This window comes from Cervus canadensis, chromosome 12, assembly GCF_019320065.1.
Source record: "Cervus canadensis isolate Bull #8, Minnesota chromosome 12, ASM1932006v1, whole genome shotgun sequence".
NCBI classification, from domain to species: Eukaryota; Metazoa; Chordata; class Mammalia; order Artiodactyla; family Cervidae; genus Cervus; species Cervus canadensis.
In genome coordinates this window covers 10,491,557-10,517,736 of record NC_057397.1, presented here as the reverse complement: position 1 = coordinate 10,517,736, position 26,180 = coordinate 10,491,557, and the positions used below count along the sequence as shown (strand labels likewise).

The following is a 26,180-nucleotide window of genomic DNA, read 5'->3' as shown; positions in this document are numbered from 1 at the left end:
TGCCCGGCTCGGGCCCACCCGCCGCTCCCCCGCAGGTGTTCGTGCAGCCTGCCAATGTGGCCATCACCAAGATGGACGTCAGCAACCTGGCCATGGTGATGGCGCCCAACTGCCTGCGCTGCCGCTCAGATGACCCACGGGTCATCTTTGAGAACACTCGCAAGGAGATGTCCTTCCTGCGCGTGCTCATCCAGCACCTGGACACCAGCTTCATGGAGGGCGTGCTATAGCGCGTGGGCACCGAGGGACCGAGGGTGGGGACAGAGCCTGCCCGGGTGCGCCTGGGCAGGGGTCACGCGGGGAGGGGGGAGGGGAAGCCCCAGACGCGGAGGTAGCATGCCGGCTCCGCCCATGCCCGCCCCAGCCCTGGAACCCCCATCGCCCCTACCTGGGCCCTCGGCCTGAAGGCGCAGCCGGGGCTGAGGGGCAGAGGGAAGGGCGCCTCCGCCCCGCCCCCGGCCTCTGGCTGGTTCGTTAGGCGCGGCCCCGCCCATCGCCAGCCGCCGGTCGGCCGCGAGAAAGTGCCTTCTGTTTCCTGGAGCCAAGTGACACTGCCCCTCCCGGCCGGCCCCAGAGCACAAGCCGCCCTCCCTGGGGCAAGCCGTCTCGCTGGGGTGCTGCGCTCAGCCTGGTCCCGGCCCGGGCCCAGCCCGGCTACCCCTCCCTTCCTCTGCCCTCCCTCTGACCTGGGGGTCTCCTGGTCTGCGACTTTCACCCTCCCCAATTTTCCCTCCCCTCTACCCTACCCCCCGCCTCCTGTGGCTTCAGCGTGGTGACTGCACAGGAATTTGGGGTCTCCAGGGCTCTGGGCTGTCCACCACCAGAGCAGAGTCCGGCCGGTCCAGGGCCCAGTAGGCTCTCTGGGCGGGAAGGAGCCTCCAAGCCAAAGTCCTCCGGGGTGGGGGGCAGGGTTGGGCAGGCATTCTTGGGGCAGGGTGGGGGAGGGGCGAGAATATTTTTTCTTCGTGTAACTATAAATTCAGAATCTATCCCGCATCCCAACCCCCCTGTGTATAGAGATATAAATAGAGCGAAAGATACAAGAACTAAATTTGCTAATGACATAATCTTAACCCAAATGCTATTTATTTCTGAGTCGTCCTCCCCCATCCTCTGCAGACAAGTTGCTATCTATCATTCCTTCATTTTCTTCTCCACCTTCTTGGCTTTGACCAAAAAGCGAATCCTGCCCTACCCCCGTCCAAGACCTGCAGCAGATGAGAGGGCAGGAGCCCAGAGCGGGGGACCAGAGGGGAACCAGAGACTGTCCTTCCTCGAGGCCAGAGCGCGTGCGACCGGCAGGGTGAGGATAGGGAGGCGGAGGTACCTAGACTCTACATTTTCCATTTTGGAATTTTGAGTTCCAATCGTTGTAAAACCTAATTTACCCCCAGTTTATATATATATATATTTTTTAGAGTTGAGTTTTTATTTATTATTAAAAACAAAAAAGCCCAGCCCTGCCGAGGCCCGGTGTCCCCCTGGGAGAAGGTCCTCGGTCCGGTGGTCTCGAGGCTTGGGTACCGCCAGCCCGGCCAAAGACTCGCTCTGACGCATGGACTCGAGAGATGAAAACACTTTGTGTGAATAAAGTACGTGTGGACACTTGCGAGTCTGTCGCCTCCCATTTCTTCCAGTGGCAGGGGCAGCTATCAGCAGCCAGTCGGTTGCCGGTGTGGGCACCGGGGTGGACGTAAGGTCAAGGGAGAATAGGGGGAGCAGGGAGGGGTTCGGGGAGGAGAGGAAGTTACCTCCTGGGGATGGGGCGAGGCACCTGAGATACTCCACTTGAGCCCGTAAGCTCTGCTTGATTGCCTGAGGGTGGGGTGGGGACCGCAGGCGGGGTTCTGACCCATCTTACGGCCCAAGCTGGCATAGGCTTTCTGGGCGGTGTTTATTCACCACCTGTCTTAGCAGCCACCCTCACATGCAGGCTGCCTAGCCGGGCCGGCTTCCTGAGGGTGGGGGTACACTGCACGTACCTGGCTCACGTGAGGACAGCCAGTCTCTGCGGGCGGAGGGACAGGGCCTGCATGCCCGGCGAAGTCCAGGCCCAGCCGATGTCCCTGTTCCCGAAACCGACCGCACCTGCGTCTCACACTAGAAGCCCAACGTCGGGCGATCCCGCCCGCCACCCTTTTCCCCAGCCGGAACGCTGGGCGGCGTGCCACAGAGAAGGGAGAGTGTCGGGAACGCCTGGGGTTGGGAGGAGAGAGGAAGGGGGTAGGGGTGGGCGTGGGCCGAGCTCCGTGGCCGCCGACGGAACCCAAAGCACCAGGCCATGACCGCCGGGGGACCGGTGTTCCCACAGCACCTGCTCCGCATGACCTCCGGCCGTTTCCGGCGCTGGAGGAGGATGTGGGCGAAGAGCGGGGTGCTGCGGCCCTGGGCTCTAATCTTGGCCCGGTCCCCGGGAGCCCGGACCTACGCTGGGGGCGGGGGCGTCTCCTACACTCAGGGCCAGAGCCCAGAGCCTCGGACGCGCGAGTACTTTTACTATGTGGATCATCAGGGCCAGGTGGGCGGGGGCGGGGTCTTTACAGTAAGGCATCCCGGCCTCCCGGGTCGCGCTGGAAAACACTGGGACGCGCGGCTATGGCCCCAAAGGGTTAGGCCCCCAGCGGACAACGTCCCACTCGTGGCTGCGCCCTGCGGGCTTTGCATCCCCCCGTCCTGCGTCCCACGCCGCCGCGCCTGATTTGGAAGCCCTGGCGGTGGCATCCACCATACACACAAGGAAACAACTCAGCTCTGCGGAGGAAGTGGCACATCTCATTAGAAACTAGAAGGGAGGGGGGAAGAGGCGCGGGAAGGGCCTGCCAGCTGAGAGAATCTGTGCTTGAGGAAGTAAGGCGGGGGGCGAGGGATAGATGTGGGGAGGTCGGCAGGGCTCCCAGGTTTATCTTCCACGCGCCTCCCTGCACATGGTGTGCACAGACGAGCAAAGAAAGCTGACATCAGACCGGGCTTAGGCCCACCAGCGCCTTCTCGCCCTGTGACAGCTCTCTCGGGCTGCTACTCAAGGTTCACGGTCTGCTTCTCTGCAGCTTTTCCTGGACGACTCCAGAATGAAGAACTTTACCACTTGCTTCAAAGGTACCGATACTCCTTCCACCCCCACCTTCCCTCTTCCTTCGGGAAAGGCTCTTAAGGGTTCGCGTTGCCCAACCTGCCAGCCGTCCTGCCCGCATTAGGAGGCTGGCTGTACTGTGCCTAAAAGCCCGCTAACTAAAGTGAGGACTAGGCGGCTGTCCGACAGCCAGCGCAAGCCCTTGGTGTGACCCAGGGCGAGCCGCCTGCCTGGGGCAGTAGGGTCCGGGGGACTCGGTGTCTGGCGTGCTGAGCAGTCACGCCCTTTCCCCCTCCTCCCCACAGACCCGCAGTTCCTGGTCATGTTTTTCTCCCGCCTGACACCCAACCGCAGCGGGCGCTACGAGGCCTCCTTCCCCTTCCTCTCGCTCTGCGGCAGGGAACGCAACTTCCTACGCTGCGAAGACCGGCCCGTGGTCTTCACGCACCTGCTGGCCGCGGGCCCCGCGCTCCAGCGCCTCTCCTACTGCGGCGGCGGCGAGGCCCTGGCTGTGCCCTTCGAGCCTGCGCGCCTGCTGCCGCTGGCCACGAATGGGCGTCTCTACCACCCAGCGCCGGAGCGCGCAGGCGGCGTGGGCCTGGTGCGATCGGCCCTGGCCTTCGAGCTCAGCGCTTGCTTCGAGTACGCGCCAGGCGCGCCCGAGCTGCCTTCGCACGTGCGCTGGCAGGGCCGCCGTTTCGCACTCACCATGGACCTGGCCCCGCTCCTGCTTGCTGCCCCGCCACCCTGAACCGCGGGCCAGCAGCCGCTGGCACCCGCGGCGCCCCGGGCCGCCTCGCTGCGCACGCGCCACCCGGAGAGCGCGCTGGCCGAGTGCGCGTGCGCGGCGAAGGTGCGCCGCGGCCCCGCCCCGCCGGCGCTGTCCGAGGTGGCGCCGCGGACCGTGTCCCGACGCCGGCAGGGGCGGGGTCTCGGGGGCCCTACTCCCTCCACACACCCCCGGCCTGGGGCGTTTTCGTCCTCTGGTCTGCCGGGCGCTCGCGACGGCGGATCGGGACGGCCGGGCGGGAGGCGCGGGGGCTCCAGTGCGCGAGCCCGAGCGGCGCCCGCCCCTCGCCCGCCGGGTGCTGCTCTCTGGGCCGGGGTTCGGCGGGGGAGCCGCGCCGCGGGAGCGTCAGGTGAGGGGGCGCCCGGCCCAAGGTCAGCGGGCATGGGGCGGGATCAGGGCCCATCCCGGCTCTCTCTGGCGACTACCGAGAAGGGCGTGCGACCTGACGGGGACCACGCCCTGCCCTGGACAGACCGCGCCGGAGGGGATGCAGGGGGCGCCTCGGGAGATCAAGGTTCGGGCCTCGCACTGCGTGGAAGAGCGAAGCGGGGCTTCCTCCATTATCTCTTCACTCAGCCCTCCTCGCACAGATGGGCCCCCTGGAGACTGACAGCTGTTGCCAAATCCAGTATGTTACACCCCACCTCCTACCCAGTCAGATTAGGAGGGTTTCCGCTGGGTTAAAGTATTTCTGACCTCTTCCTACTTGAGTCCTCATGCCCAGGCCAGCTCTTCCACACGTATCAACATCTAGGGGGTGTCCACGTGAGCAGCAATCCTCTTAAGTCCTTAAGAGGAGGCCAAGAATCTTCTCTGAGAGGCCCTGCCGCTGAAAGATGGGTGGGCACCCTAGGCCAGCCCTTTTGCTGAGGGAAGTGGGTCCCAGGGGCTGAGAATGCCCCCCAACTTCTTGGGGTTCACACACATTCTGAGACATCTGGAAATTGCCTCTGCCTAGACCAAAGCAATTACATTAAAACTTTCACTGTGCCTGCTTCTTTTCAGTAATTTTAAATAACCATGTGAGTTAAATTTAGAGCAAGATTTAAATAAATACCAAGGCCACTTGGTAACTTTCCACGTGACACACTCTTCCTAGTAGGAGACCTGGTGAACAGGCAGGTGTTCAGAGCAGAGACCATTTGAAGTGGAGGCTAGCTGATGGCACACCTCAGCCCCACCATCCAACTGGACTCATCGTGCCTTGAACTAGACTCAGGTCTTCTCTTTCTAGGATCACAGCTGCATGTGTATAACCCCCAAAACAAAACACTACACACTCCTTCAAAGTCCAGGAGGTCACTGAGCACAGAACCTACTTGGCAAACTACCCTAGAAACTCAGTTGGTGACCCAAGGTTCCTTCTTTCACAGCCCAGTCATCCCAAGGACCCACCTACCCCCAAAGATGGATGCATCTTTCTAGGAGTCAGCATGGAGAACATAGACCCCACAGCTGAACTGGCTTTCCTATTTGTCTCATCCAATACCCTGGCAAGTTCCCTGAGAAAAAGCTCTAATTATAGCTAAGCTGTTCTACTCACTCCCACCCCAAGTAGGGCAGGGCCAGAGGCTGGACCAAAGTATGCCTCCATTTTCCTGTGGCTGGTGCCCCCCGAGACCAGTTGTGCCCATGTCCTTGTCACAGCAGGAAAATCTGAGCGTAGGGGCCACAGCATGAGTTCTAGGGATAAAAATGACGAGAATAAATTCTGGGTCAAAATTAGGTGAGGACAAGGACAAACACTAGCAGCAGGGAGACTTGGGCCCTGTCCTGAGGTTACACAAAGGACCCCTGGTCTGGGCTGTGTTTCTTGAGGTCTCATGCCAGTGCTCAAGAGTGAGTTCATGCAGACCAGGGGATGTGTCTGCTCAGAGCCTATTTTTTCCCTTCTAGTCCATGCTTTGGTGACTGACCCTGAACTTCACCCACGTGTTCCCAAGCCCATACCAGCCTCTTGCACCCAAGATCCAAGGAGTGACTGGATGTTGGGTTGTAGAGGGCACTTCAGTCCATGTGTCCACGTGCATGAGCAGGAAACCCTTCAGTCCCAGGCAGATGGGGGATGGGGAGAGAAAAGTGTTGGGGTGGCATAGGCTTCTCTCCTGTGGCCTACGTGGCAAGACTCTGAAGACAAAAATTCTAAATTGAAACCTGATGCTCCAGATCTTTGACTTTTTTTTTTTAAGCTTTTTATAAAGGAAGGCAATGAAATTTTATTTTACCAGTTTCTTAAACCGATTTCAAGCTTCAAAATGCAGGCACGGTGTGTGCCTCCATTCATGCTTTTCGCTGGCTCTCAAATGTTAGGGACAGGCCTGCCAACCTGTGTTTCAGGAGTTGCATCCCATCGGGGCCGGACTGTAGGGAGGCTGCTGAAAAGGCTGCAGGTTCGTGGCCTGCGGCCGGTCCCGCGGGAGATGGCCCCAGGGGCGCCTGCACTGCTGCTATTGTCGCTGCTGTCACTGCCGGGTCTCTCGCCTCGCGCTGCCGGCTGCCCCGCCGCCTGCCGCTGCTACAGCGCCACGGTGGAGTGCGGTGCTCTGCGGCTGCGCGTGGTCCCGCCTGGAATCCCACCCGGGACGCAGGTGGGCACCGCGTGGGGCGGCCGGGCTGCGGACAAGGGGTGCCAGCGAAACGGAGGGACGGGTGTGTGAGCCTCCCCGTGGGTGAATGGGGAGCCCTAGGGAAAAGAAAGACGCCTTCAGTGGGGTAAGCGCCGTCTCTCCCTCCAACACAGACGCTGTTCCTGCAGGACAATAGCATCGCGCGCCTGGAGCCGGGCATCCTGGCGCCCCTCGCCTCCCTGCGCCATCTCTACCTGCACAACAACAGCCTACACGCCCTAGAGTCGGGCGCCTTCCGCGCGCAGTCGCGCCTGCTGGAACTGGCGCTCACTGGCAACCGGCTGCGCGGCTTGCGCGTCGGCGCTTTTGCAGGCCTGGCCCAACTGCGCGTGCTCTACCTAGCTGGCAACCAGCTGGTACAGCTGCTGGATTTCACCTTCCTACACTTGCAGGTGAGGTGGGAGGAGTGTGCAAGAAGGGTAGAGGTCCTCCTAAACTGCCACCTGCCCTACTGGGCTGGAGTAGTGAAGGGGAGAAAAAGCAGCCCAGGCTAGTCTGGTAAGAAGGGGACCTGTCCCCCAGGGCCCCTTTCTCTGATGATCTGTCCCTGCTTCAGCGACTGCAGGAGCTGCACCTGCAGGAAAACAGCATTGAGCTGCTGGAGGACCAGGCCCTGGCTGGGCTCTCCTCACTGGCGCTGCTGGACCTCAGCAGGAACCAGCTGGGCACCATCAGCCGGGAGGCCCTGCAGCCACTGGCCAGCCTGCAGGTCCTGCGCCTCACAGGTAGCTCTTTCTGGGGGCAAGGGGCTCTCGTGCAAAGGTAGCTTCCTTGGCCACAGTGGTGGCAGTAGGGAGCCAGCCAGCTGGAGAGGGCTCCAGTGGCAGCTCTAGGGGGCGGGGCAGCACTACCTACCCACAGCCATGATAGAAAGCTGCTAGGAACAAGGGTAGGGTCATAGTTGCCTAAGGGAGACAGAACATGTACAAGGTCATGAACAAGCCAGACAGAGCTAAGCAGCCTCCACATTTTTGAGCCAGGAGAGGGCCTGCACGAAAAAAACGGAAACATGACCAGTACTGGGGACATTCCCTCCAGACAGCGCCTGACGACAAAGCTGGCAGGATGTGCAAGGTCTTAGTGCTGGTGGGATGTCTATGTGGACACAGAGGCTCCCCTCAAATAGCAAAACTTGTGGCAGGGAGAGACGCCAGGAACAGGAGCTTTCTCAGAGACTGGTGAAATGAATTGGACATGCATCACAGAACGGAGTTTGGGTTGTGTGTGTGGGGTGGGTGAATGCTGCCCACTCTAAGGAGCCCCGTCAGAGAGAGGTGGCAGGGGTCCCCCACAGTGTTAGGTAAGAAAGGGGCTCCTGCTCTTGCCAACAACCCCAACCGCACAGGCTGTGTTCCAGAGCCACCCCTGAGCTACATGCCTGCTGCTGCTCTACCCACAGAGAACCCATGGCGCTGTGACTGTGCCCTGCACTGGCTGGGAGCCTGGATCAAAGAAGGAGGCCAGCGACTGCTCAGCTCCAGGGACAAGAAGATCCTGTGTGCAGAGCCCCCGCGCCTGGCACTTCAGAGTCTCCTGGAAGTATCTGGAAGTAGCCTCATCTGCATCCCACCGTCTGTGCACGTGGAGCCGCTGGAGGTGACAGCCAACCTGGGTGAAGACCTGCGGGTGGCCTGCCAGGCTTCAGGCTACCCGCAGCCCCTGGTGACCTGGAGAAAGGTGGCGCGGCCTCGCGAGGGCGCGCCGCGCGCCGAGGCCCAGCCAGAAGTTGGGTGGCGGGGCCCAGGAGGTCTCGGGGCCTCCGACACCGGCAGCGGCATGCTCTTCCTCACCAACATCACCCTAGCCCACGCTGGAAAGTACGAGTGTGAGGCCTCCAACGCCGGCGGCGCTGCCCGCGTACCCTTCCAGCTCTTGGTCAACGTGTCCCGGCAGCAGCATCTGGCGCCCGCGCCACCCCCGGCCGGCGGCCCAGTCAGTCACGAGCCCCTGCCTGAGGCGGGCAGCATGGCCTTCCGTGCCCTGGGCCTGGCCACACAGACGGCCATCGCGGCTGCCATCGCGCTCCTGGCGCTCACGGCTCTGTTACTGGCGACCATGATCTGCCGCCGGCGGCGCAGGCGTAAGAAGGCGCCGGGGCCTCCCGGGGAGGGAGCGCTCTTCGTCAACGACTACTCCGACGGGCCCTGCACCTTCGCGCAGCTCGAGGAGCTCCGCGACGAGCGGGGCCACGAGATGTTCGTCATTGACCGCTCCAAACCGCTCTTCGCCGAGGGCCCGGCGGAAGCGGCTGAAGCGCCTGGAGTCGCGCAGGGCCTCCCGCTGCAGCCCCCCTCCGCCTACGAGATCCACTGCTGAGGGGTGGGGCGCGGGCTGATGACGTAGGTCCCGCGGATTGGGCGGTCCGACTCACCCAGCACATGCCCCAGCGTGGTCAGTAAAGGGTGGAAGCTGCGCAGTGTAGCGAGCTGTGTATGCGGGTTTAGGGGGCGGGGCGCGGCGCGGGGCGGGGCGGGACGGGAGCACCTGCGGACCCCTGCAAATTAAAGTCCTGGGACGTGAACGGAGGGTGCGGGGAATAGGCTCCCAACACCCCACTGAGACCCTCCAGAAATGATCCCCCCACTTCCCAAATTAACCCGACCTCCAGCTCTGTGGGTCTGCCTCTGGTCCCACCGCCTTTTGTAGGCCTGGACCTCTGAGATGTGGGGGAGAGGGGACAGATTGCGGAGATGCCCCAAAAAACGGAGGGGCAGCAAACCAAAGACATGGTCCCCAGTGACCAGGCTGGGGATGACAGAACAGGAGACGAGTCACTCTAACCAATTAGGGCAGAAAAAAGTCACAGATTTAAGTTCTAAGCACACTGCACATTTGTACCTTTTAAGACACCCTCTGGCACCAAAACCCAGAAGAGATAAGAGGCCCGAGTGCCTGGGTTCCCAATGCTCTGTGAAGTAGGCCCCTGTCCCAACTTCCAACCCAGAGAAATCTGCTCTTGGGGAGGGCCTAGAGGAAAAGATCATCTCTCAGCTTGAAGACCCCAGGACACTGAAGGGCAGCTAAGTGCAGCCAAACCAAGCAGGGCCATGTAGGCCTGGAATCCAGCCCTTGGGCCCACAGATGGTCAGCGAGCCAGGGGAGTAGGCGCAGGACAAACTGCACACGGTGCTGCAGAAAGCATGGGGAGGCTCAAGGCGAGCCCTGAAGCAAAGAAATCAGGCCACTGCCATTGTGTCAGGCCTGCAGCAGGGTTCCAGGATAGGCTCTGCCTACCCAAGGGGCACGGGGCCTCTGGCAGCCCTGGACCCCAGGACAGTCTCTCACCCAGAGCTTGGAGGTCACAGGCTGAAGTAGTCTGCAGCCAGGCGCCCGTAGATGTCTGTGGTCCAGAGCACGTGTGCACGGCCTGAGGCCAATAGCAACTGGTGCAACTCGGCCTCCACACGGGCAAACTTCTCCTCATTGATGGAGGCTTCCAGGAGGACAGAGGCAGGCGGGGGCCAGGGCAGGCCCTCATAGCAGTCCACGGGGAAAGGGTGCACCACTGTGCGCAGCTCAGCCTGCACCACTGAGTCCCGCAGTAGCTCCCTGAGCCCTGCCACGGACAGCGGGTTGCCGTAGAGGCCGAGGTAGCGGAGGCTGGCACAACGAGTCAGCACAGGGAGTGTGGCCAGCAGCTGGGTATCAGCAAGCTGGCACTCGGTCAGCTCGAGGTGCAACAGTGTGGCTGCTGCTGCCTGCAATAGACCCTGGAAGGGCTCCAGCTGGCTCCCAGACAGGTCGTTGCCACTCAGGTCCAACTTCTTGAGGTGGACAGCATGGGAGCTCCGTGCCAGAAAACGCAGGTCCTCAGGCAGCAGGGCACAGAAGGCTAGCTCCAGGCTCTCCAGGGGGCTCTGCAGGGTGCTGGGGTGAGAACATAAGGGGTCACAAATAGGCAGAGCCAGGGGAGGGTCTGCTGGAGGGGAAGGGAAAGGCAGGGCCATAGCAGAGTCCACTCACCTGAGCAGCTGGTCCAGCCGCCCTGAGAGGAGAGAGGAACCCATGCTGAGCTCCCGCAGACAGGTGAAGCGGCCCATCTGGGCCAGAAAGTAGCGGAAGTTATCCTCACCATCCACGGAGGGCTGCCGAGAGTCCCCATGCACATAGTGCAGCCGCAGGCTGGCCAGGTGCTGGAAGCGGGCCACGTGTGGGATGATGACGGACAGGCCACGCAGGCCCAAGTTGTTGAAGCGCAGGTCCACGCGGCGCAAGCAGCCTGCATCCAGAAGCTGCAGCAGGGCCACGGTATTGCGCATGGGCAGGTCCTCAGCCCGCAGGTCCCGACAGCAGAGCCGCAGCGGGCTGCCTACGCTGCTGCGGAGTGCCTCCCGCAAGAATGCATAGGAAGCCCGGTTCACGCGCAGGTCCACACGCACCTCCACAGGAACAGGCGCCAGGCCAGGCTCTGCAGTCCTGCCCTGCTGCTGTGCGATGCACGTGCGGGCCACAGCTGCCGTGCAATCCCACATGCTCATGGTGCCAGGGTCCTGCTCCACGCCGTCATCCAGAAGGCCCGTCATATCCAGCACCCGCAGCGCATGCTTCCTGGGAGCATGGGTGGGCTGAGGCAGGAGACAAGGGGACAGAGCCCACACCCACACCCAGCCACCTTGGGACAGAAGCAACATGCCTATTTCTGCACTGAGCTCTTGCACCACCTGGAACCTCTTGGGGGACCCGCTCTGCATCCCCCCACCAGGCGTGAAGTGAGCCCATACCTGCAGAGGGGCTGTGTGCCAGCCTCAGTCTCCGGGGTGTGGAGCCGGGCAGTCAGGCCCAGGATCACAGCTTGCATGCTCTCTGTGCTGGGCCGCTCCTGCAGCAGGGCCCGGCTGCAGTGGGCACACTCCTGCAGCAGCTGCTGGAAGCTGAGCAGCGGGAAAGGCCAAGTGTGCACCAGCTCACGCAGCACTACCGTCTTCTTGTCCATGAAGGCCACTTTGAACAGCAAGGGGAAGAGCTCTCGCGGCAGCAGGGGCAGGGCCTGGCAGGCGGCCGGCTGGCACTGGAGCACCTGCCGTGTGCTCAGGAACACGAGGGTGTGCATGGCGCTGGGCCAGGAAGGAGGCCACCTGCAGGGAGGTGCCCTTCAGTGGGGAGGACAGACTCCAGTCCTACCCCCTCCATGCTGGTAGTGGGAAAGCTCAGCCTGGTGCTTGGCACAGAGCAGAGAACCATGGCTCTGACAAGCAAGTGCCAGATACTTCGCAACAGGCTGAAAAAAGGAGAAAGGAGAAAAAGGCCACCCCCGTCTCGGCTCCTGAGAAGCACGGGGGCCTCTCTAGGGAGACAAAGCCACCAAGCAGCATATAAACAGCAATGGCACCAGAGATGACCAGCCTGTGTAGGTATGCTTTTGATGGCTGCTGCTCTGCAGGGCACACCATCTGTTTTTCAGGCCTTCCACTTATCAAGAGATCCTCCCCTTCTTAAACATAGAAAAAAGCCAACCCTCACCCACCACCCCTACCCGTGGCCAAGCACTAGAAGGATGAGATAATCCCAGGGGCTGGAAGGTGCATCACAGCACCCTCTCTCAGCCGCCTCACAAGCTCCTGGAGGCTGCCCTTGGATTCTGCACAGCACAGCAAAGAGGAGTGAAAACTATAGATACAATGTAATAAACAGCAGGACAAGTAGAAAGCACCAGAACCCAGTGAACTCTGAGTCTGAAGAGCTAGAGTATCCCAAGCCCTCAACGTGTTCTAACTACTATTGTCCAGAAGCACTGTCAGGCATGGAGACCCCTGGAGATTTACAAATAAAGAATGCCTCACCCATCAGGGTCCTTGCCACCTGTGTAAATGTCTCTCTTCCCTGGAGAACCATGATAAGAGAACAAGTAACAAACCCATGGGATTCAAAGACCCCAAACTAGGGGCCTTTTCTGAGATAGTTAGAGGCGGCTGTCAAAGGTATATCCAAGCCGACAAGGAGCACAAAAGAGATGCCTGAGACCACAAGGTACGTGCGTGACAGCTCTGACTTACTGTGTGGCAGGCACCTCATACTCAAAGCTGCCTCCGGGCCACTTCCCTGAAAATGTTAGGAAACTAAGACCTGCTGCTGCTAAGTCACGTCAGTCGTGTCCGACTGTTTGCGACCCCATAGACGGCAGCCCCCCAGGCTCCTGTCCCTGGGATTCTTCAGGCAAGAATACTGGAGTGGGTTGCCATTTCAAGGTCACAGCCCAGGTAACGAGCTTGGGAAGGGTGGCAGCCTGGCCCCAGAGCCCCAGCTCTTGCGGACCTCATACACAAGTCCTAAGGGCGCTGGTTCCTGAGAAGCCCGGGACGTCAACCCTCCGTCTCGCTCTGCCTGAGGATAAATCTCGCGAGGACGATTCATACCTCGCTGTGAGACGACAGACCAACCGAGCACCTGTCACGAGAAAAAATGAAAGCAGCCAGTGTGGTCACTATGGGAGGAGTCTCGGCGTGGTAGCCACCGCCCCCTCCCACCGGCCCACGGCTCCAGTGTTTCCCTGAAGACGGCCCCGCACGGCTCCTCCGGGCCTCCAGCGGCGGGAGCCCGTCAATTCGACGCCCTCCGTCTCTCCGGCAGGGCCTGCCTCTCGAAGACGGAGCGTCGTCCCCCAGGACCCGAGGCCGCTCAGCCCGGCACCCGATGCGGGTCTTCCCCTTCCCGCTGCCGCCCCGCCTGGGCTCCCGCCCCCGCCCCCGCCCCCGGTGCGGCGCCGCCCCGAGAGCCCGCACCCTCCTTGTGCGGCCAGGCAGAGAAGGAGCAACAAGCCGCCATGCTCCGTCCCCACCAGGCAGCCCGCGCTCACCCGGACCCAAGCCGCCGCCACCGCCGCCGGCCCCGCCTCGCCGTACGTCGCGCTCCGCCTGCGCCGTCGCGCGCCGCGATGTCGTAAACGCACCTCATTGGTTGCCGCAGCAGGGCCCCGCGGATTGGCTGCCCCAGCCCAGGGGCCGCCGCGGTGTTACGCCTCAAACGCTGCCGAGCGTCCCCATTGGCTGGCGACCGGCATCGCCCTCTAGGCGGGAAATTCGCGGGGTGCCAAGCTTCCGGCGACCATGGATCGGCTGCGGGACGTGCGGGAGCGGCTGCAGGCGTGGGAGCTCGCGTTTCGGCGGCGGAGCGGACGGCGGCCGGGCAAGGTGCGGGCTGACCGTGGGCGGGGAGCTGAGGGCGCGGCATCCGCCTGACGCGTTCCCTTTACAGGAAGACGTGGAAGCGGCGCCCGAGGAGACCCGCGGTGAGCCCGCGGGCGTGGGGCGGAGGGAGTGGCCATGGCAGTGGGCCGGGGGCGGGAGGCCTCCACGCCCCCTCCCAGGGGAATCTTGACTCCAATTCAGATCCCCCGACCCCGCTCTCAGCGCTGTACCGAGAGTACCGCTCCCTGAAGGAAGCACTGGGCCAGGCCGGCAGCGTCGAGCCTCACGGCTCGAAGCAGTCGCTTCCCGTGGCGGCCGAGCAGGTACCTGGGCTTGACATCCCAATCCCTGGGTCAACATCCTGTATGCCGGAGCCGGGAGGAGTCGTTTCCTAACCTCGGCGGGAGCGGGGGGTAGAGGGGGAAGGGTGAGAGGGTGGAGGAAGGACAGCCCCTCCTCGGGTTTCTCGGGGGTGTAGACATCTCGGTTCCCCCTCACACACCAGCTTCTCCGTGGTTTAGGTCTCTACTGTCTCCTGCAGATGTTGGAGCCCAGTTGCTGGGGGCACCACCTGAATCGGGCTGCGACCCAGAGTCCCCGTCCTTCCTCAGGGTGGAACTCTCAGGAGTCTGCGCAGGACTATGGGAAGAGGCTTAAGGCCAACCTAAAGGGCAGTCTGCAGGTGAGGGGCGAGGGCCGGGCAGACAGTGCATCCAGCGTGGGTCCAGAGCTGCAGGTGGCCCCAGGCAGAATTACCAGATACTCATCCCTGTCAAGTGTCTCAGAGGTAGTCATGTTCACCTGTGCGCACATCTCCACAGAGGAGCTCAAGGTCAGCCTCTGTCCTCAGCTTCCTTTATGTCCCAGCCTTTTGCTTCTCACCTTACCTAGCTGTTACAGGTGGGGCCTCCAGCACGTATGAGTCTGTAGCACCCCAAGGGCCTGAGTTTCTGCTTGCTTGTCTCCCTCCCAGGCTAGGTCAACCCTGGGCCGGATACCCCGGCTTGCACAAAGATCCTCTGCCAAGATTCCTTCACCGGAGCCACCAGGCACAGCAGCTGCCCCCATCTTTCCAGAAAATGTCAATGAGGTGCTCCCTCAGCCTCCCAGGCCCCAGCTGAGGCCAGGCCGGCTCCAGCAGCTGAGGGCATCCCTGAGCCTGCGACTGGGCTCCCTCGACCCTGATTGGCTGCAGCGCTGTCACAACAGGACCCCAGATTTTCTGGAGGTTCCCAGGACCTGCCAGCCTGGCCTGGGTGCAGAGGATTCACAGCTTCTGACTCCAGCTGTTGCATCTGTTCTTAGCCCCAGTCCTGGTCGTGAGGTGCCTTTGCAGGGCGCAGAGGTTCCAGCCTTACCAGCAGCTGGTGTCAGTGCAGGGAAGTGTCAGCCTGGTGACCATCAAGGCAAGAAGCGGAGACGGAGTGGGGAGCTGGAGGGAAGTCTTGCACAGACCCAGCAGGGCACTGACCAAGCAGGACCCCTGCCTGAGGGAGCTGGGGCTGCAGGGCCTGCAGAGGACTGTCCAGAGCAGCCTGTGAAGGCACAGCCCCCAGGCAGGACCCCAGCCTCCAGGTATCACTGCTCTAATCTCCCAGCAGGGCTGCCCTCAGTTGAGCCAGTGTGGGGAGGTCTGTGGGCATTGCCGATCTGTGCGTTTCTTCCAGATCTGCCATCCAGGACAGGGGGAACTATGTGCGGCTCAACATGAAGCAGCGATGCTATGTGCGGGGCCGGGCCCTGCGGGGCAGGCTCCTTCGCAAGCAGGTGAGATGGTGGTACCAGGTGCTCCCCCCAGCTGCTTGCCCTGTGATCCTTCTTTGTGTCCCCAACCAGGCATGGAAGCAGAAGTGGCAGAAAAAAGGAGAGTGTTTTGGGGGTGGTCAGCCCAGAGCCCCAGCCCAGGATTCTTGCTCCCAGCATGGGCAGCTCAGCCACTGGGCGTCCCGATGCCCTCAGCCTGGTGAGGCCTCTGCCCTGGATGCCAGCCTGCTTACAGGGGTGTCGTGCTCTTTGGGGAGGCAATTCTGGCTCAAGTAAAGGCCCTACTAATTTCCTGCTTCTGGTCCAGAACCTCTCCTGGCCCCTCAGAAGGAGGATGTCAAGGCTGCGAATGGCGCACAGACCCAGCCCACGTTACAGGAAGATTCCCTGAGGACCAGTCCAGCCTGCTGCCAACTCTCTGGTGAGTTAAGAGGTGAAGGAGAGGCTGTAGCAAGTTGCTTTCTTGGTACTATGACGCCAGACCAGCCCAGGGCTCCTGTTCTGTTCATCTGTTCTCAGCAGATGAAGAAGACGCTGAGCCTGGGGCGCCTGAGCTGCTGATGCCCACGGGGCAGTCTGTGTCCAGGACGCCCTGTCCGCCTCTTTCCGTGCCTCCACTCTACCCACTGGGGCCCTCGGGTCAGGTGGCAGGTCAGCAGATGCCTAACAGCCCAGGCCTGGATGGAAGGGTTAGGATGACTCGGAGCAAAGCTGACTGACACCTGTGTCCACAGACACACCGGCTGAGGTGTTTCAGGCCCTGGAGCAACTGGGGCACCAAGCCTTCTACCCTGGGCAGGAGCGTGTGGTCATGCGGATCCTGTCTGGTGAGTTGGCTGGCAGGAGAGTGGTGGGGCTGAGGCCAGGCTGCAGGACGGCTGTCTTGACTGTAGATCACACTCAGGTGTGTCCACCCTGCTGGTGCTGCCCACGGGGGCTGGTAAGTCCCTGTGCTACCAGCTCCCAGCGCTGCTCTACTTCCGGAGAAGCCCCTGCCTCACCCTGGTCATCTCTCCTCTCATGTCACTCATGGATGACCAGGTAGGTGGACAGGGCCCGTGGACACACGCAAAAGGCAAGGACTGGTATCCATGGCTCTGCCGACCCACTTGGGCTGCTGTTTCTTGCCCCACCCCCACCCCAGAGCTGCAAGTTATCAGGCCCTTTCCACTCTGTCCACAAGTTGGCAGTGGCCCAAAGGCACAGGGACACGGCTGCTTGGACCCAGTCCCACCCACCAGAGGAGCAGCTTGGTAGGAGCGCCCCCACTGGGACCCGTCCCCAGTGCGCCTCAGTCAAGGCCCACAGGCAGCTCTGGCCTCTTCTCCCTAAAGGGCCTGGAAGGGAGCCAACAGTTGTCAGGTGAAACCATGCTGGAAGGCCTTTGGGAAAGGGCCAGGGCATGCAACAGGCTGTGCTCCTGTCCCTGCAGCTCTCTGGCCTGCCCCCCGGCTTGAAGGGGGCCTGCATTCACTCGGGGATGACCAAGAAGCAGCGGGACTCTGCCCTGCAGAAGGTGAGGGGGCCTCCCAGGGCCAGATGGGCGGAGCAGCGGGCGGAGCCAGGTGCTGCTGCTGACCAGCGGGCCTCCTCAGGCTCGCGAGGCCCGAGTGCAGGTGCTGATGCTGTCCCCAGAGGCGCTGGTCGGGGCCGGTGCTGGCACCCTCCTCTCTCAGCTGCCGCCGATCGCCTTTGCCTGCCTCGACGAGGCCCACTGTCTCTCTCAGTGGTCCCACAACTTCCGGCCCTGTTACTTGCGTGTCTGTCAGGTGAGCCTGGGTGGGTGGGGGAGCATGCAGAGCAGGGGGGTGGCGCTGGCTCATGGCCCCCTCACAGACGCTGCGGGACCGGCCGGGCGTCTGCTGCATGCCTGTCAGGTGAGCCTGGGCGGGTGGGGCAGTGCTCAGAGCAAGGGGTGGTGCTGGCTCACGGCCCCCTCACAGACGCTGCGGGACCAGACGGGCGTCCACTGCTTCTTGGGCCTTACAGCCACGGCCACACGCAGCACTGCCCTCGACGTGGCCTGGCACCTGGGCGTGACCGAGGAGTCCGTGCTCAGAGGGCCAGCTACCATCCCTGCCAATCTGCACCTCTCCGTGTCCTCGGACAGGGACCCAGACCAGGTAAGCGTGCGTGCGTGGGCTTGGCGGCGGCCCTGCCTCCTAGCTCTCTGCAGCGACCCTTGTCCCCATAGGCACTGGTGACGCTGCTGCGGAGTGACCGTTTCCGGGCTCTGGACTCCGTCATCATCTACTGCCACAGGCGAGAGGACACAGAGCGTGTCGCCGCCCTGCTGCGCACCTGCCTGCGCGAGGCCCGGGCCCCAGGGCCCCAGGGTGAGGCGAGGCAGGCCTGCGCCCCGCGGACGTGCCCCGGGCACGCGCCCTACCTGACCGCCCTGGTCTTCTCTGCAGGCCGAGCACCGGAGGCTGTGGCTGAGGCCTACCACGCTGGCCTGTGCAGCCGAGAGCGGCGGCGGGTGCAGCGGGCCTTCATGGAGGGCCGGCTGCGCATGGTGGTGGCCACGGTGGCCTTCGGGATGGGGCTGGACCGGCCGGATGTGCGGGCTGTGCTGCACCTGGGCCTGCCCCCCAGCTTCGAGAGCTACGTGCAGGCAGTGGGCCGTGCAGGGCGTGACAGGCAGCCGGCACACTGCCACCTCTTCCTTCGGCCCCAGGTGGGTGCCCACCCCGCCCCCAGCAGTTCCCCCAGCCCCACCCGGGGCTGCGCCCCACGTTCACACCGCTCTGCCCCAGGGCCAGGACTTGCAGGAGCTGCGCAGACACGTGCACGCCGACGCCGTGGATTTCCTCGCTGTGAAGAGGCTGGTGCAGCGTGTGTTCTCTCCCTGCACTTGTCCCCGGCGGCCCCCAGAACAGGAGGGCAGCGGGAGCGGGGAAGGGCGCTTGGCCGGGGCCCCTGTAGCTGCGAGCGCCCAGGATCCTGGCCAGCCCAGCATCCCACACACACCCCGGTGCCCAGGCCATGAGCGGGTGCTCCCAGTGCAGCCAACTGTGCAGGCCCTGGATATGCCGGAGGAGGGTGAGGAGCAGGGGCATGCGTGGCGGGGCTAGGGGGTCCCACAGGCCCCAAGTGAGCTCTGCTCTGCCCGCAGCCATTGAGACGCTGCTGTGCTACCTGGAGCTGCACCCACGGCATTGGCTGAAGCTGCTCGCACCCACCCATGCCCGCTGCCACCTGCGCTGGCCTGGGGGCCCCACCCAGCTCCAGGCCTTGGCCCGCAGGTGAGCACACGTCCCACCCGAGCCGTCGACGGGGACAGAGGACAGGGCTGTCAATCACATGCCGCCCCCCTGGCACAGGTGCCCCCCACTGGCTCTGTGCTTGGCCCAGCAGCACCCCAACATGAGGCGGGGGTGCAGTTCTGTGGAGCTAGATCTGGTCGAGCTGGTGGACTCTACGGGCTGGGAGCTGGGCCCTGTGCGGCAGGCTCTCCTCCAGCTGCAGTGGGACCGAGAGCCTGGGACAGGTGCGCCCACCCCTAGCCCCGCTTGCCCCCCTCTCCCTGCCCCTCTGCCAGTTATTGACACCCTATCTGGCAGGTGTGCCCCAGGGCACGGGGGTACTGGTGGAGTTCAGGGAGACGGCCTTCCACCTGCATAGCCCGGGGGACCTGACGGCCCAGGAGATGGACCAGATCTGCGACTTCCTGCACGGCCGTGTGCAGGCCCGAGAGCAAGAGGCCCTGACCCGCCTCCACCACACCTTCCGGGCTTTTCACAGGTGCAAGAGGAGGTCGGCAGGGCATGGGCCACCCCACCCTGCCCCAGGCAGGCCCCTCTTGACAGGCTCTCCCCTCCGCAGCGTGGCATTCCCCAGCTGCGGGCCGTGCCTGGAGCAGCCCGCCTGGGAGCACAGCAGCAGGCTCAAGGCCGTGCTCAGTCAGTATTTTGAGGAAGAGTCAGAGCAGCCGGGGGGCCTGGAGCCAGAGGACGACCCCAAGCTGGGACAGGACAGGGTGAGTGTCAGGGCCCGGAGGAGTGGCTGCAGAGGGTGCACCTGTCTGCGGGCACACACCGCCTCCTGCTGGCGTTGCGGCGGGCCATGCAGAAGAGCCAGCAGTGGACGCCAGGCTGGCCTGACTGTCCCCCCCCCGCAGCTCCAGGACTGGGAAGACCAGATCCGCCGGGACATCCGCCAGCTCCTGTCCTCGTGGCCAGAGCAGCGATTCTCGGGCAGGGCTGTGGCCCGGGTCTTCCATGGCATCGGTGAGGACCTGGGAGGCCTGGCCCTGAGGGAGGTGGGGGCTGGGGTCACACCTGGCCCGGAGTTCTCAGTCTCATCTCCTCCCCCTCCAGGGAGCCCCTGCTATCCAGCCCAGGTGTTCGGGCGAGACCAGCGCTTCTGGAGGAAGTACCTGCACCTGAGCTTCCCTGCCCTCATGCACCTGGCCACGCAGGAGCTCCTGCTGTGGGGCCGCTGACCACCCTTCTGCAGAGGACCCAGCGCCCCCTTGTCCCAGACAGGGGCCTAAGTGGGGCTGCAAGGCCACAGCGTGGGGGTGTCAGGTGTAGTGGGTCCTCAGGGTACAGATGGAAGGGGATGCAGTGATCAGGACAGTGATCCACCACCCCAAACACAGCCCACCACCAGGAGCATGGGGGCAGAGAGGCCCCAAAGTGCAGAATAAAAGTTGCTCGAGTTGTTTTCAGGATCCTTCCTTCCACTGGGAACAGCCCATAGTCTGGGGGTGACTCTGCACAACACTTGTCCCAGAAGCACACTCCACTTTATTGATGAGTCCAGCCTTTCAGCTCAGGCCAGGGCATTGGGCGCAAAGCCCAGGTACAGCATGGGGGTGGCTGAGAGAGCTAAGAAGAGAGAGAAGCAGAGGCGTGGCCCCAGGCTATCAGCCAGGGCTCCCGCCAGTGTGCCCACCAGCAGCTTCCCCAGCAGCTCCAGAGTGGCCAGGAGACTGTAGTGTGTGGCCTGCGGGGTGGATGGAGGATGTCACGTCAGGACCTGCTTGGACTCCAGGCCCATGGCCCCCAATGTTGCAACCATGGTTTTCACCTGCAGGGCACTGGGTGCCAGCTGACTGCAGCGCATCATCATGGTGAAGGTGGTGGTTGTGACCAAGCCCCCCAGGAGGTGCTGCAGACACAGACTCAGCAGGGCTGCCCCTGGGAGGGTGAGGGTCAGCAAGGCCCAGGGCCCCAGGCTCTGCCCCCCATGGCCCACCCTCACCTCTCAGGACTGTGCCAGGGACGGGGTTGGCTCTGGGGCTGTTCAGCTGAAAGAGCAGGGCAGTCTGGTAGGCCAGGCCCCCAAGACGGAACCGAAGCACTGACCTCAGGAGGGGCAGTGGCTGCCTGAGGGGGAGACAGGGCAGGTCAGAGGGCACGGGGAAGGAGAGGGGAGCAGGTGGGTAGGGTGTGCTAAGGGGGGGGCTCACCAACGCCTGGCCAGCAGGACCCCACCCAGGGATGAGCCAGCAATGGAGCAGAGCACAGCACCCACACCGTTCCACAGCCCCAGCTCTGGGGTGGAGATGCCGCCGTCCAGCAAGAGCAGTGGGAACAGGCCACTGGCACCCTGCTCACCTGTGGAGAGACAGTCAGTAGGGGCAGCTTGCCCTGCTTCTCCACCCCTGCCTCAGTCACGCTCCCCCAGCCCTTCTGCTGGGCCACAGGCACCAGCAGACAGGTGGGGCTAGGCTTTGGCCAAATTCAGGGTCAGCACGAAGCAGCTCAGAGAGGCCTGCAGGGGTGTGGCTGGGGCTAGACCTGCACACAGGAAACAAGGCCCAGCCGCACAGTCGGGGGTGGGGGGTGCTCCAGGCCTCAGGTCAGACCCCACAGAGGGAAGGCAGTCCTGCGCCAGTTCCTGGAGACCCACCCGTGCTACTGCCTGACTCACCCAGCTTGTAGGTGAGCACGAAGCCCGCTGTCCACAGGGTCCCAGGCACTGCCAGCAAGTCCTGCTGAAGGTGCAGGCTGGGGCGGGGGTGCGCTGAGGGCGGGGGTGTGGGCAGCTGTCGCAGGGCGGGCGCCACCCAGGCCGCGGCTGCAGCCAGCCAGTAGGTGGCGGCCAAGAGCAGGAAGAGCAGCGTCCAGGAGAGCGCGGGCAGGAGGGCCAGCAGCCCACCGCCGGCCAGGGCGGCCCCCAGCTTGTAAGCAACCACCTGCACGGTATTGCCGGGCCCCAGCTCAGCCGGCTCCAGGAGCCGCACGGCCAGCATGTCCAGGGCCACGTCCTGCACGGCCGCAGCCAGATTCAGCAGCAGGAGCAGCGCCGCCACCGAGACAGGCAGCGCGGCCCCGCCGGCGCCGGCAGGAGGCAGGGCTGCCAACAGCCCGCACACCAGGCCCAAGGCAGCCGTGCTGAGTGCCAGCCAGCCCCTTGGGGAGCCCCACGTGTCTACTAGCGGGGCCCAAAAGAGCTTGAGCAGCCACGGCGCGTACAGCGCCTTGGCCAGCCCCACGCGCGTCAGGGAAAGGCCACGGGCGCGCAGCAGCACGGGCAGCAGGCCTGACTGCAGGCCGTAGGGCAGGCCCTGCACTAGGTAGAGGCCGGCCAGGGGCAGCAGCTTCCCGCGCATGGCCAGGGGGCGCGGCCCTGGGGCGGGGGCCGCGTTCAGGGCCAGACGGGCAGGATGAGGGGTCCCGCTCAGAGCAGGGGCAGGGCGGTTCCCAGGGGGTCCGATCCGTCCAGTTGCGATGGGGTTAGGGGTCACACAGAAGCACGACTGGGGCTGGGTCAGGGGTGGCCAAGCTGGCATCCGTGACCGCGCCTTCGGGTCCCGCGGGCTCAGCACCCGAGGAGCTGGACGTCTCGGCGGCGGAGCTGGGCAGCCCTCGCGCGCCACAGCGCAGCCCGGAAACGCGGTGGCCATAGAGGACGTGGGCGGGCTAGAGCGCCGACAGCCCGCGCGCGCCCCCGGTGGCCGACTGGCTTCGAACGTCGGAAACCGGGGCCCATCCAGGTCCCTCCCCCGCCGTCTGACCGGCTCCCAGACGCCCCTCAGCCTCCGGAAGTGCCGCAGGTGTCCCACCTGGGGCCTGGTGGCTACCGGTTCCGCTGGGTCGCCTAGCGGCTCCACAGAGCAGCTGTCCTCTCAAGCCTCCGCTGTCGGCTGCTGCTTCCTTGGCTCCGGTACCCTTCAGCTCCTTGAACTCGTCTCAGCGCCCTCTGGAGGCCGGTGGCTGAAGAGGGTCGTGGGAAAGGCCTGAGCCCCGTTCATCCCACGCACACTTCCGGCTGCTGCCCCACAGGCTCTGGTGTCCAGTTGAGGAGGAGGCCCCGAGAGCCTGTCTAGGCTCCAGGTGGCCTCAGCGGTGGTGGTGGTGGGGGGAGTCCCCACCCCCCAAGGGTCTCACACAGCCTCTCGGGCCCAGAGCTATGCTGATGCCTGAGGACACCTGAGGCCCAGGGGAGCCAGTGAAACCCGCACTGTGGTTAAGAACCCCCTCCCGAGCTGAGCTGGGACCTTGGCCAGTAGTTTCCCCAAGCCCGTGGGTCTCTGAAGCCAGCCAACCCTTAAACCAGCTCATAGGCATTTGAGCCAAGACCCTTGGTCAGCTACCAAGGCCACATGGAGTGAGTTTCCTGTCATTTCTAGGCATTTCAGGGGCCCAGGTCTCCTCTTCTGTGAAATGGGGACTAAAGTGCCCACCACAGAGGACCCACAACAGTGACAGTAGGTGCTCGTCCTTGAGGGCCAGTGTCAAGGACATACGGTTGGCTGTCCATCTGGGTCAGGCCCCAGCCTGGGTCCTTTAGGCTGGTGCTCCAAAGGGCACCTCTTCACCATTTTCTGAGCTCTCTTCACCCAAACCTGCCCCAGCTCTGGGGGCCCTCCTCTCTGTTTTCCAGCCCAAGGACTACATTTGCACGTGGATGTCACACACTCCACACGAGCATGACAAAGGTGACCCACGTGCCCTTCCACCCCCACCCCTTAGCCGACATTGCTCTTCCGCCAGCTGTCAAAGCGGCAGAACCGCTGTCACCTGCCCCGTCTGGAAACCAAGACGCCCTCCTTGCCCTCTCAGGGCTGCTCGGTTTCCCTCTGCCAACTCCGCCAGTTCCCATCCAGCCAACTCCATCCTGTAAGAATGTCTGCTCCTCAGGAAGCCCTCCTTGACCATGCCCTGGCCCCCAGGCCTGCACAGAACCCAGACAGACAGGCAGTCAGGAGTGGACGAGGCTGCGAAGGTGCACACACGTGGCCTCCAAGCAGCCCGGCCAGCCCATTGCTTTATTAGGGCCTGCGGAGGGGCAGGGGCTCTGCCACACAGGCAGCAGCAGCAAGTCCAGAGGCTCCAGAGGCCCCAGGGCCAAGTGCCCTCAGTCGGAGGTCGTCCCTTCTGGCCGGCCCTGGCTTCTGACGGGTCCTCAGGAGTACTCGCGGGTGAACTTGGCATGGAACTGGCTCAGCTTCTCCAGCAGGGGCCGCAGCTTCTCCATGGGGGGCAGAATAGTCATCCTAAAAGGGGGAAGAAAGTAAGCGAATGCGGTGGGGGTCAAGGGGAGGGGCTGCGCAAGCAGGGCCTCACCGAAAGTGGTAGGTGCCTTCCCGTTGTCCGAAGCCACTCCCAGGCACCACGCAGATGCCAGTCTCCTCTAGGAGGCGCAGGCAGAAGAACATGTCGGGAGCCAGGCCGAGCTCCTGGGGGTTCGGGAGGAGGATGGGAAGGGACGATCAGGGAGGACGTCCCCGGCCCCACGGGCCCTGCCCGGCCTGCCCGTCCCGCACGTCGGACCTGAGCGCGCTGCACCGCACGCGGGGGCAGCTGCACGCGCGGGAAGGAATACATGGCGCCCTGAACCGGGTTGCAGCGGATGCCGGGAGCTTCGTTGAAGACCTGCTCCGTGAGCTTGGCCTTGGCCGCTAGCTCGGCCAGCACCGCCCGCCTCTCCTGTGGCCGAGGAGGGAGGGTTGGTCAAGCCAGGCCGGGCGCGGCGCCCCGACGCCCGTGGCCCCGCCCACTCACCGCCTGGAACTGCACGAAGGAGGGGTCGGAGGGCGCGGGCGGGCTGACAGCCACGTCGAGCAGGACCTGGCCCGGGGTGGGCGGGCACAGCCGCACGCTCCGCAGCTTCTGCATCTGCTGCTTCACCGCGGCGTCCATGTTCACCACCTCCACGTAGCCGCCGCGGAAGCCGCACCTGCGACGCGAAGGCGGGCGTCGAGGCAGGGCTGGCAAGGAGGGGCGACGAGAGCCCAGCCGCCGCCCGAGTTCTGGGCCCCGCCCGCCCAACCCGCACGCACTCGCCCATGTAGCCCTTGGAGATCGAGTGGAAGGAGGCGAGCTCTTGTCGCGCCGCGTACGGTGGCCCCATCTCCGTGAGCACCTTCTTGAACGAGTGGAACTGCGAGCCCTCGGCGTACACGTTGTCTTGGTACACCTGGACGGGCGGCCGGGAGACGGCGGGCCGCGTCACTGGGGCGCGCGCCGCCGCCCGCCGCCCCCTCCCCGCGGGCGCCCCGCCAGCACCTCATCGGCCAGTAGGAAAAGACTTTCCTCAAAAGCGAAGCGGATCACGTCCTCGATGCACTCGCGGGTCTGCACCTGCCCTGGGGCGCGGGGGTGCGACAGGTCCGGGGTCAGCGGAGGGGGCGCTCTGCTCTGCGCAGGGCGGCGGGTGGAGGGGAAGGCTGACCCAGGCGCGGCGGACAGGCATGCCTGTTCGGGCCGGGGCGGCGGGGCGGGGACGGGTGGGGTCGCGCACCGGTGGGGTTCCCGGGGTTGATGACGCAGAGCGCGCGGGGGCGGCAGTGGTCACGCGCCTGGCCCAGCGCACGCCGCAGCTCGGCCACGTCGAGCGACCAGGCACGCTCCTCGTCCAGGTAGTAGTCCACCTGCACCGCGTTGAGCTCGGCCAGCGCGGCGGAGTAGAGTGGATACTGAGGGATGGGGATGAGCACGCCCGTGCGCGTGCGACCCTCGCCGGTTACCAGCAATTTCAGCACCGTCTGCGGAAGGGATGGGAAGTGGGGTTGGCAGACCCTCCCGGCTGCGCACTAGGAGCCGCGGTGGCTTCCCGCACTGGCCCCGGCCTACCACAATGGCATCGCTGGCCCCCGTGGACAGGAAGATGTTATTGGGGTCAGCGGGAATGCCTCCATCGCGCCGCTCAATGTACCGCGCCACGTCCTCGCGGATCATCTGGACACCAGCGCTGATGCTGTAGGCCCCTGAGACGGGGGGGACGGGGCAGGACAGCCGGGGTGGGACAAGTGAGGTCCCCTCACTGCCCACGTGAGAAAACCCAACCCCCTTCCAGCGGCAGGCCCACCCCTCTCCCGGGACAGCCCCCCTCCAGCTCCTGCTCACCCCCCGCCCCCCAACTCCCCCAGGGTTGGGTGGGTTTTGGTGCTCACCCAGGCTGTGGCCCCCACAGGCCTGCAAGATGCGTTCTGCCTTCCTCTTGGCGTCCTCGGGGAAATCAGGGCTGTTCAGGAGATCAGGGTGGACGCAGAGGGCCAGGACCTGGGAGGAGCGAGTGCTGGGGCCAGGGTCCACAGGCTGATTGGGGGAGGGTGCAGGGCAGCACTGAGCCTCACCTGGCGCGGGAAGGTGATAGGGATCTGCCCCATGGCCTGTGCGTCCCCGATATTGGCACGGATGACCTCAGTGAAGGGCTTCTTTACGCCCTGGAGGAAGGCGGGGAGTGCAGTGAGGGGGGAGCTTATCACTCCCACAGGCCTTGTCTCCTAAGGTGGGGGGTGGGGAGGGACCCGTCCGGGGCCCTCTCACCAGGCCCAGGGGACAGGAAGGGGTTGGGGGACCTGCCTGGGCCCCTCTTGCCAGGCCCGGGGGGGTTGGGGGGCGGGGGTG

At 64.0% G+C, this 26,180-nt stretch overlaps 7 protein-coding genes across 24 annotated transcripts in view; 4 read left to right on the top strand and 3 right to left on the bottom strand.

Moving 5' to 3' along the window:
* ARHGAP39 (Rho GTPase activating protein 39) overlaps positions 1 to 1,608 on the top strand; it is a 55,233-nt gene extending 53,625 nt beyond the window's left edge. For all 4 annotated transcript variants that reach the window (XM_043484248.1, XM_043484249.1, XM_043484247.1 and 1 more), the window contains one exon: positions 36 to 1,608. In XM_043484248.1, coding sequence (XP_043340183.1) covers positions 36 to 230 — 195 coding nt within the window. In that variant the 3' untranslated portion in view covers positions 231 to 1,608. The remainder of the gene's footprint in view (positions 1 to 35) is intronic.
* Positions 1,609 to 2,340: 732 nt separating this feature from the next.
* Positions 2,341 to 4,850, top strand: C12H8orf82 (chromosome 12 C8orf82 homolog). Its single transcript, XM_043484445.1, has 3 exons — positions 2,341 to 2,518; positions 3,048 to 3,096; positions 3,376 to 4,850. Exons 1-3 carry the CDS (start codon positions 2,357 to 2,359, stop codon positions 3,819 to 3,821), a joined length of 657 nt encoding a protein of 218 aa, XP_043340380.1. The 5' UTR covers positions 2,341 to 2,356; the 3' UTR covers positions 3,822 to 4,850.
* On the top strand, positions 4,079 to 8,899 carry LRRC24 (leucine rich repeat containing 24). 3 transcript variants are annotated; one of them, XM_043484303.1, is made up of 5 exons: positions 4,079 to 4,209; positions 6,198 to 6,448; positions 6,601 to 6,879; positions 7,044 to 7,212; positions 7,887 to 8,899. In XM_043484303.1, exons 2-5 carry the CDS (start codon positions 6,281 to 6,283, stop codon positions 8,801 to 8,803), a joined length of 1,533 nt encoding a protein of 510 aa, XP_043340238.1. In that variant the 5' UTR covers positions 4,079 to 4,209; positions 6,198 to 6,280; the 3' UTR covers positions 8,804 to 8,899. The 3 variants fall into 3 exon arrangements, with proteins under 3 accessions (XP_043340238.1, XP_043340239.1, XP_043340237.1); XM_043484304.1 differs by having other exon boundaries at positions 4,083 to 4,209; positions 6,171 to 6,448; XM_043484302.1 differs by lacking the exon at positions 4,079 to 4,209 and adding an exon at positions 4,242 to 4,488.
* A 372-nt stretch (positions 8,900 to 9,271) lies between these two features.
* On the bottom strand, positions 9,272 to 13,357 carry LRRC14 (leucine rich repeat containing 14). Of its 4 annotated transcripts, none has more exons than XM_043484362.1 (5): positions 13,281 to 13,357; positions 12,740 to 12,871; positions 11,209 to 11,562; positions 10,451 to 11,035; positions 9,272 to 10,354 (listed from the first exon to the last, which is right to left on the bottom strand). In XM_043484362.1, the coding sequence occupies exons 2-5, from the start codon at positions 12,742 to 12,744 to the stop codon at positions 9,787 to 9,789; spliced, it is 1,512 nt and encodes a 503-aa protein (XP_043340297.1). In that variant the 5' UTR covers positions 12,745 to 12,871; positions 13,281 to 13,357; the 3' UTR covers positions 9,272 to 9,786. The 4 variants fall into 4 exon arrangements, with proteins under 4 accessions (XP_043340297.1, XP_043340299.1, XP_043340298.1 ...); XM_043484364.1 differs by having other exon boundaries at positions 12,841 to 12,871; positions 13,281 to 13,349; XM_043484363.1 differs by having other exon boundaries at positions 13,207 to 13,309.
* Positions 13,358 to 13,477: 120 nt separating this feature from the next.
* Positions 13,478 to 20,050, top strand: RECQL4 (RecQ like helicase 4). Of its 5 annotated transcripts, none has more exons than XM_043484244.1 (23): positions 13,478 to 13,614; positions 13,679 to 13,712; positions 13,813 to 13,934; positions 14,153 to 14,293; positions 14,585 to 15,186; positions 15,279 to 15,378; positions 15,448 to 15,574; positions 15,683 to 15,796; positions 15,895 to 16,026; positions 16,110 to 16,202; positions 16,280 to 16,416; positions 16,808 to 16,891; positions 16,971 to 17,144; positions 17,319 to 17,498; positions 17,570 to 17,711; positions 17,790 to 18,052; positions 18,132 to 18,417; positions 18,491 to 18,620; positions 18,699 to 18,865; positions 18,939 to 19,119; positions 19,201 to 19,354; positions 19,496 to 19,604; positions 19,695 to 20,050. In XM_043484244.1, the coding sequence occupies exons 1-23, from the start codon at positions 13,531 to 13,533 to the stop codon at positions 19,817 to 19,819; spliced, it is 3,681 nt and encodes a 1,226-aa protein (XP_043340179.1). In that variant the 5' UTR covers positions 13,478 to 13,530; the 3' UTR covers positions 19,820 to 20,050. The 5 variants fall into 5 exon arrangements, with proteins under 5 accessions (XP_043340179.1, XP_043340178.1, XP_043340177.1 ...); XM_043484245.1 differs by having other exon boundaries at positions 13,479 to 13,614; positions 13,834 to 13,934; XM_043484243.1 differs by having other exon boundaries at positions 15,279 to 15,574; positions 15,898 to 16,026.
* A 56-nt stretch (positions 20,051 to 20,106) lies between these two features.
* Positions 20,107 to 22,355, bottom strand: MFSD3 (major facilitator superfamily domain containing 3). 2 transcript variants are annotated; one of them, XM_043484374.1, is made up of 5 exons: positions 21,256 to 22,354; positions 20,792 to 20,939; positions 20,584 to 20,708; positions 20,410 to 20,519; positions 20,107 to 20,325 (listed from the first exon to the last, which is right to left on the bottom strand). In XM_043484374.1, the coding sequence occupies exons 1-5, from the start codon at positions 22,229 to 22,231 to the stop codon at positions 20,152 to 20,154; spliced, it is 1,533 nt and encodes a 510-aa protein (XP_043340309.1). In that variant the 5' UTR covers positions 22,232 to 22,354; the 3' UTR covers positions 20,107 to 20,151. The 2 variants fall into 2 exon arrangements, with proteins under 2 accessions (XP_043340309.1, XP_043340310.1); XM_043484375.1 differs by lacking the exon at positions 20,584 to 20,708 and having other exon boundaries at positions 21,256 to 22,355.
* A 1,169-nt stretch (positions 22,356 to 23,524) lies between these two features.
* GPT (glutamic--pyruvic transaminase) overlaps positions 23,525 to 26,180 on the bottom strand; it is a 4,968-nt gene continuing 2,312 nt past the window's right edge. For 3 of the 5 annotated variants that reach the window (XM_043484315.1, XM_043484318.1, XM_043484319.1), the window contains 10 exons: positions 25,907 to 25,996; positions 25,724 to 25,832; positions 25,404 to 25,537; positions 25,072 to 25,315; positions 24,837 to 24,916; positions 24,611 to 24,747; positions 24,333 to 24,507; positions 24,102 to 24,257; positions 23,895 to 24,007; positions 23,525 to 23,824 (listed from right to left, as the gene is read on the bottom strand). In XM_043484315.1, coding sequence (XP_043340250.1) covers positions 23,734 to 23,824; positions 23,895 to 24,007; positions 24,102 to 24,257; positions 24,333 to 24,507; positions 24,611 to 24,747; positions 24,837 to 24,916; positions 25,072 to 25,315; positions 25,404 to 25,537; positions 25,724 to 25,832; positions 25,907 to 25,996 — 1,329 coding nt within the window. In that variant the 3' untranslated portion in view covers positions 23,525 to 23,733. Of the gene's footprint in view, positions 23,825 to 23,894; positions 24,008 to 24,101; positions 24,258 to 24,332; positions 24,508 to 24,610; positions 24,748 to 24,836; positions 24,917 to 25,071; positions 25,316 to 25,403; positions 25,538 to 25,723; positions 25,869 to 25,906; positions 25,997 to 26,180 lie in introns of all 5 variants that reach the window. The other 2 variants (XM_043484316.1, XM_043484317.1) reach the window with 2 other exon arrangements.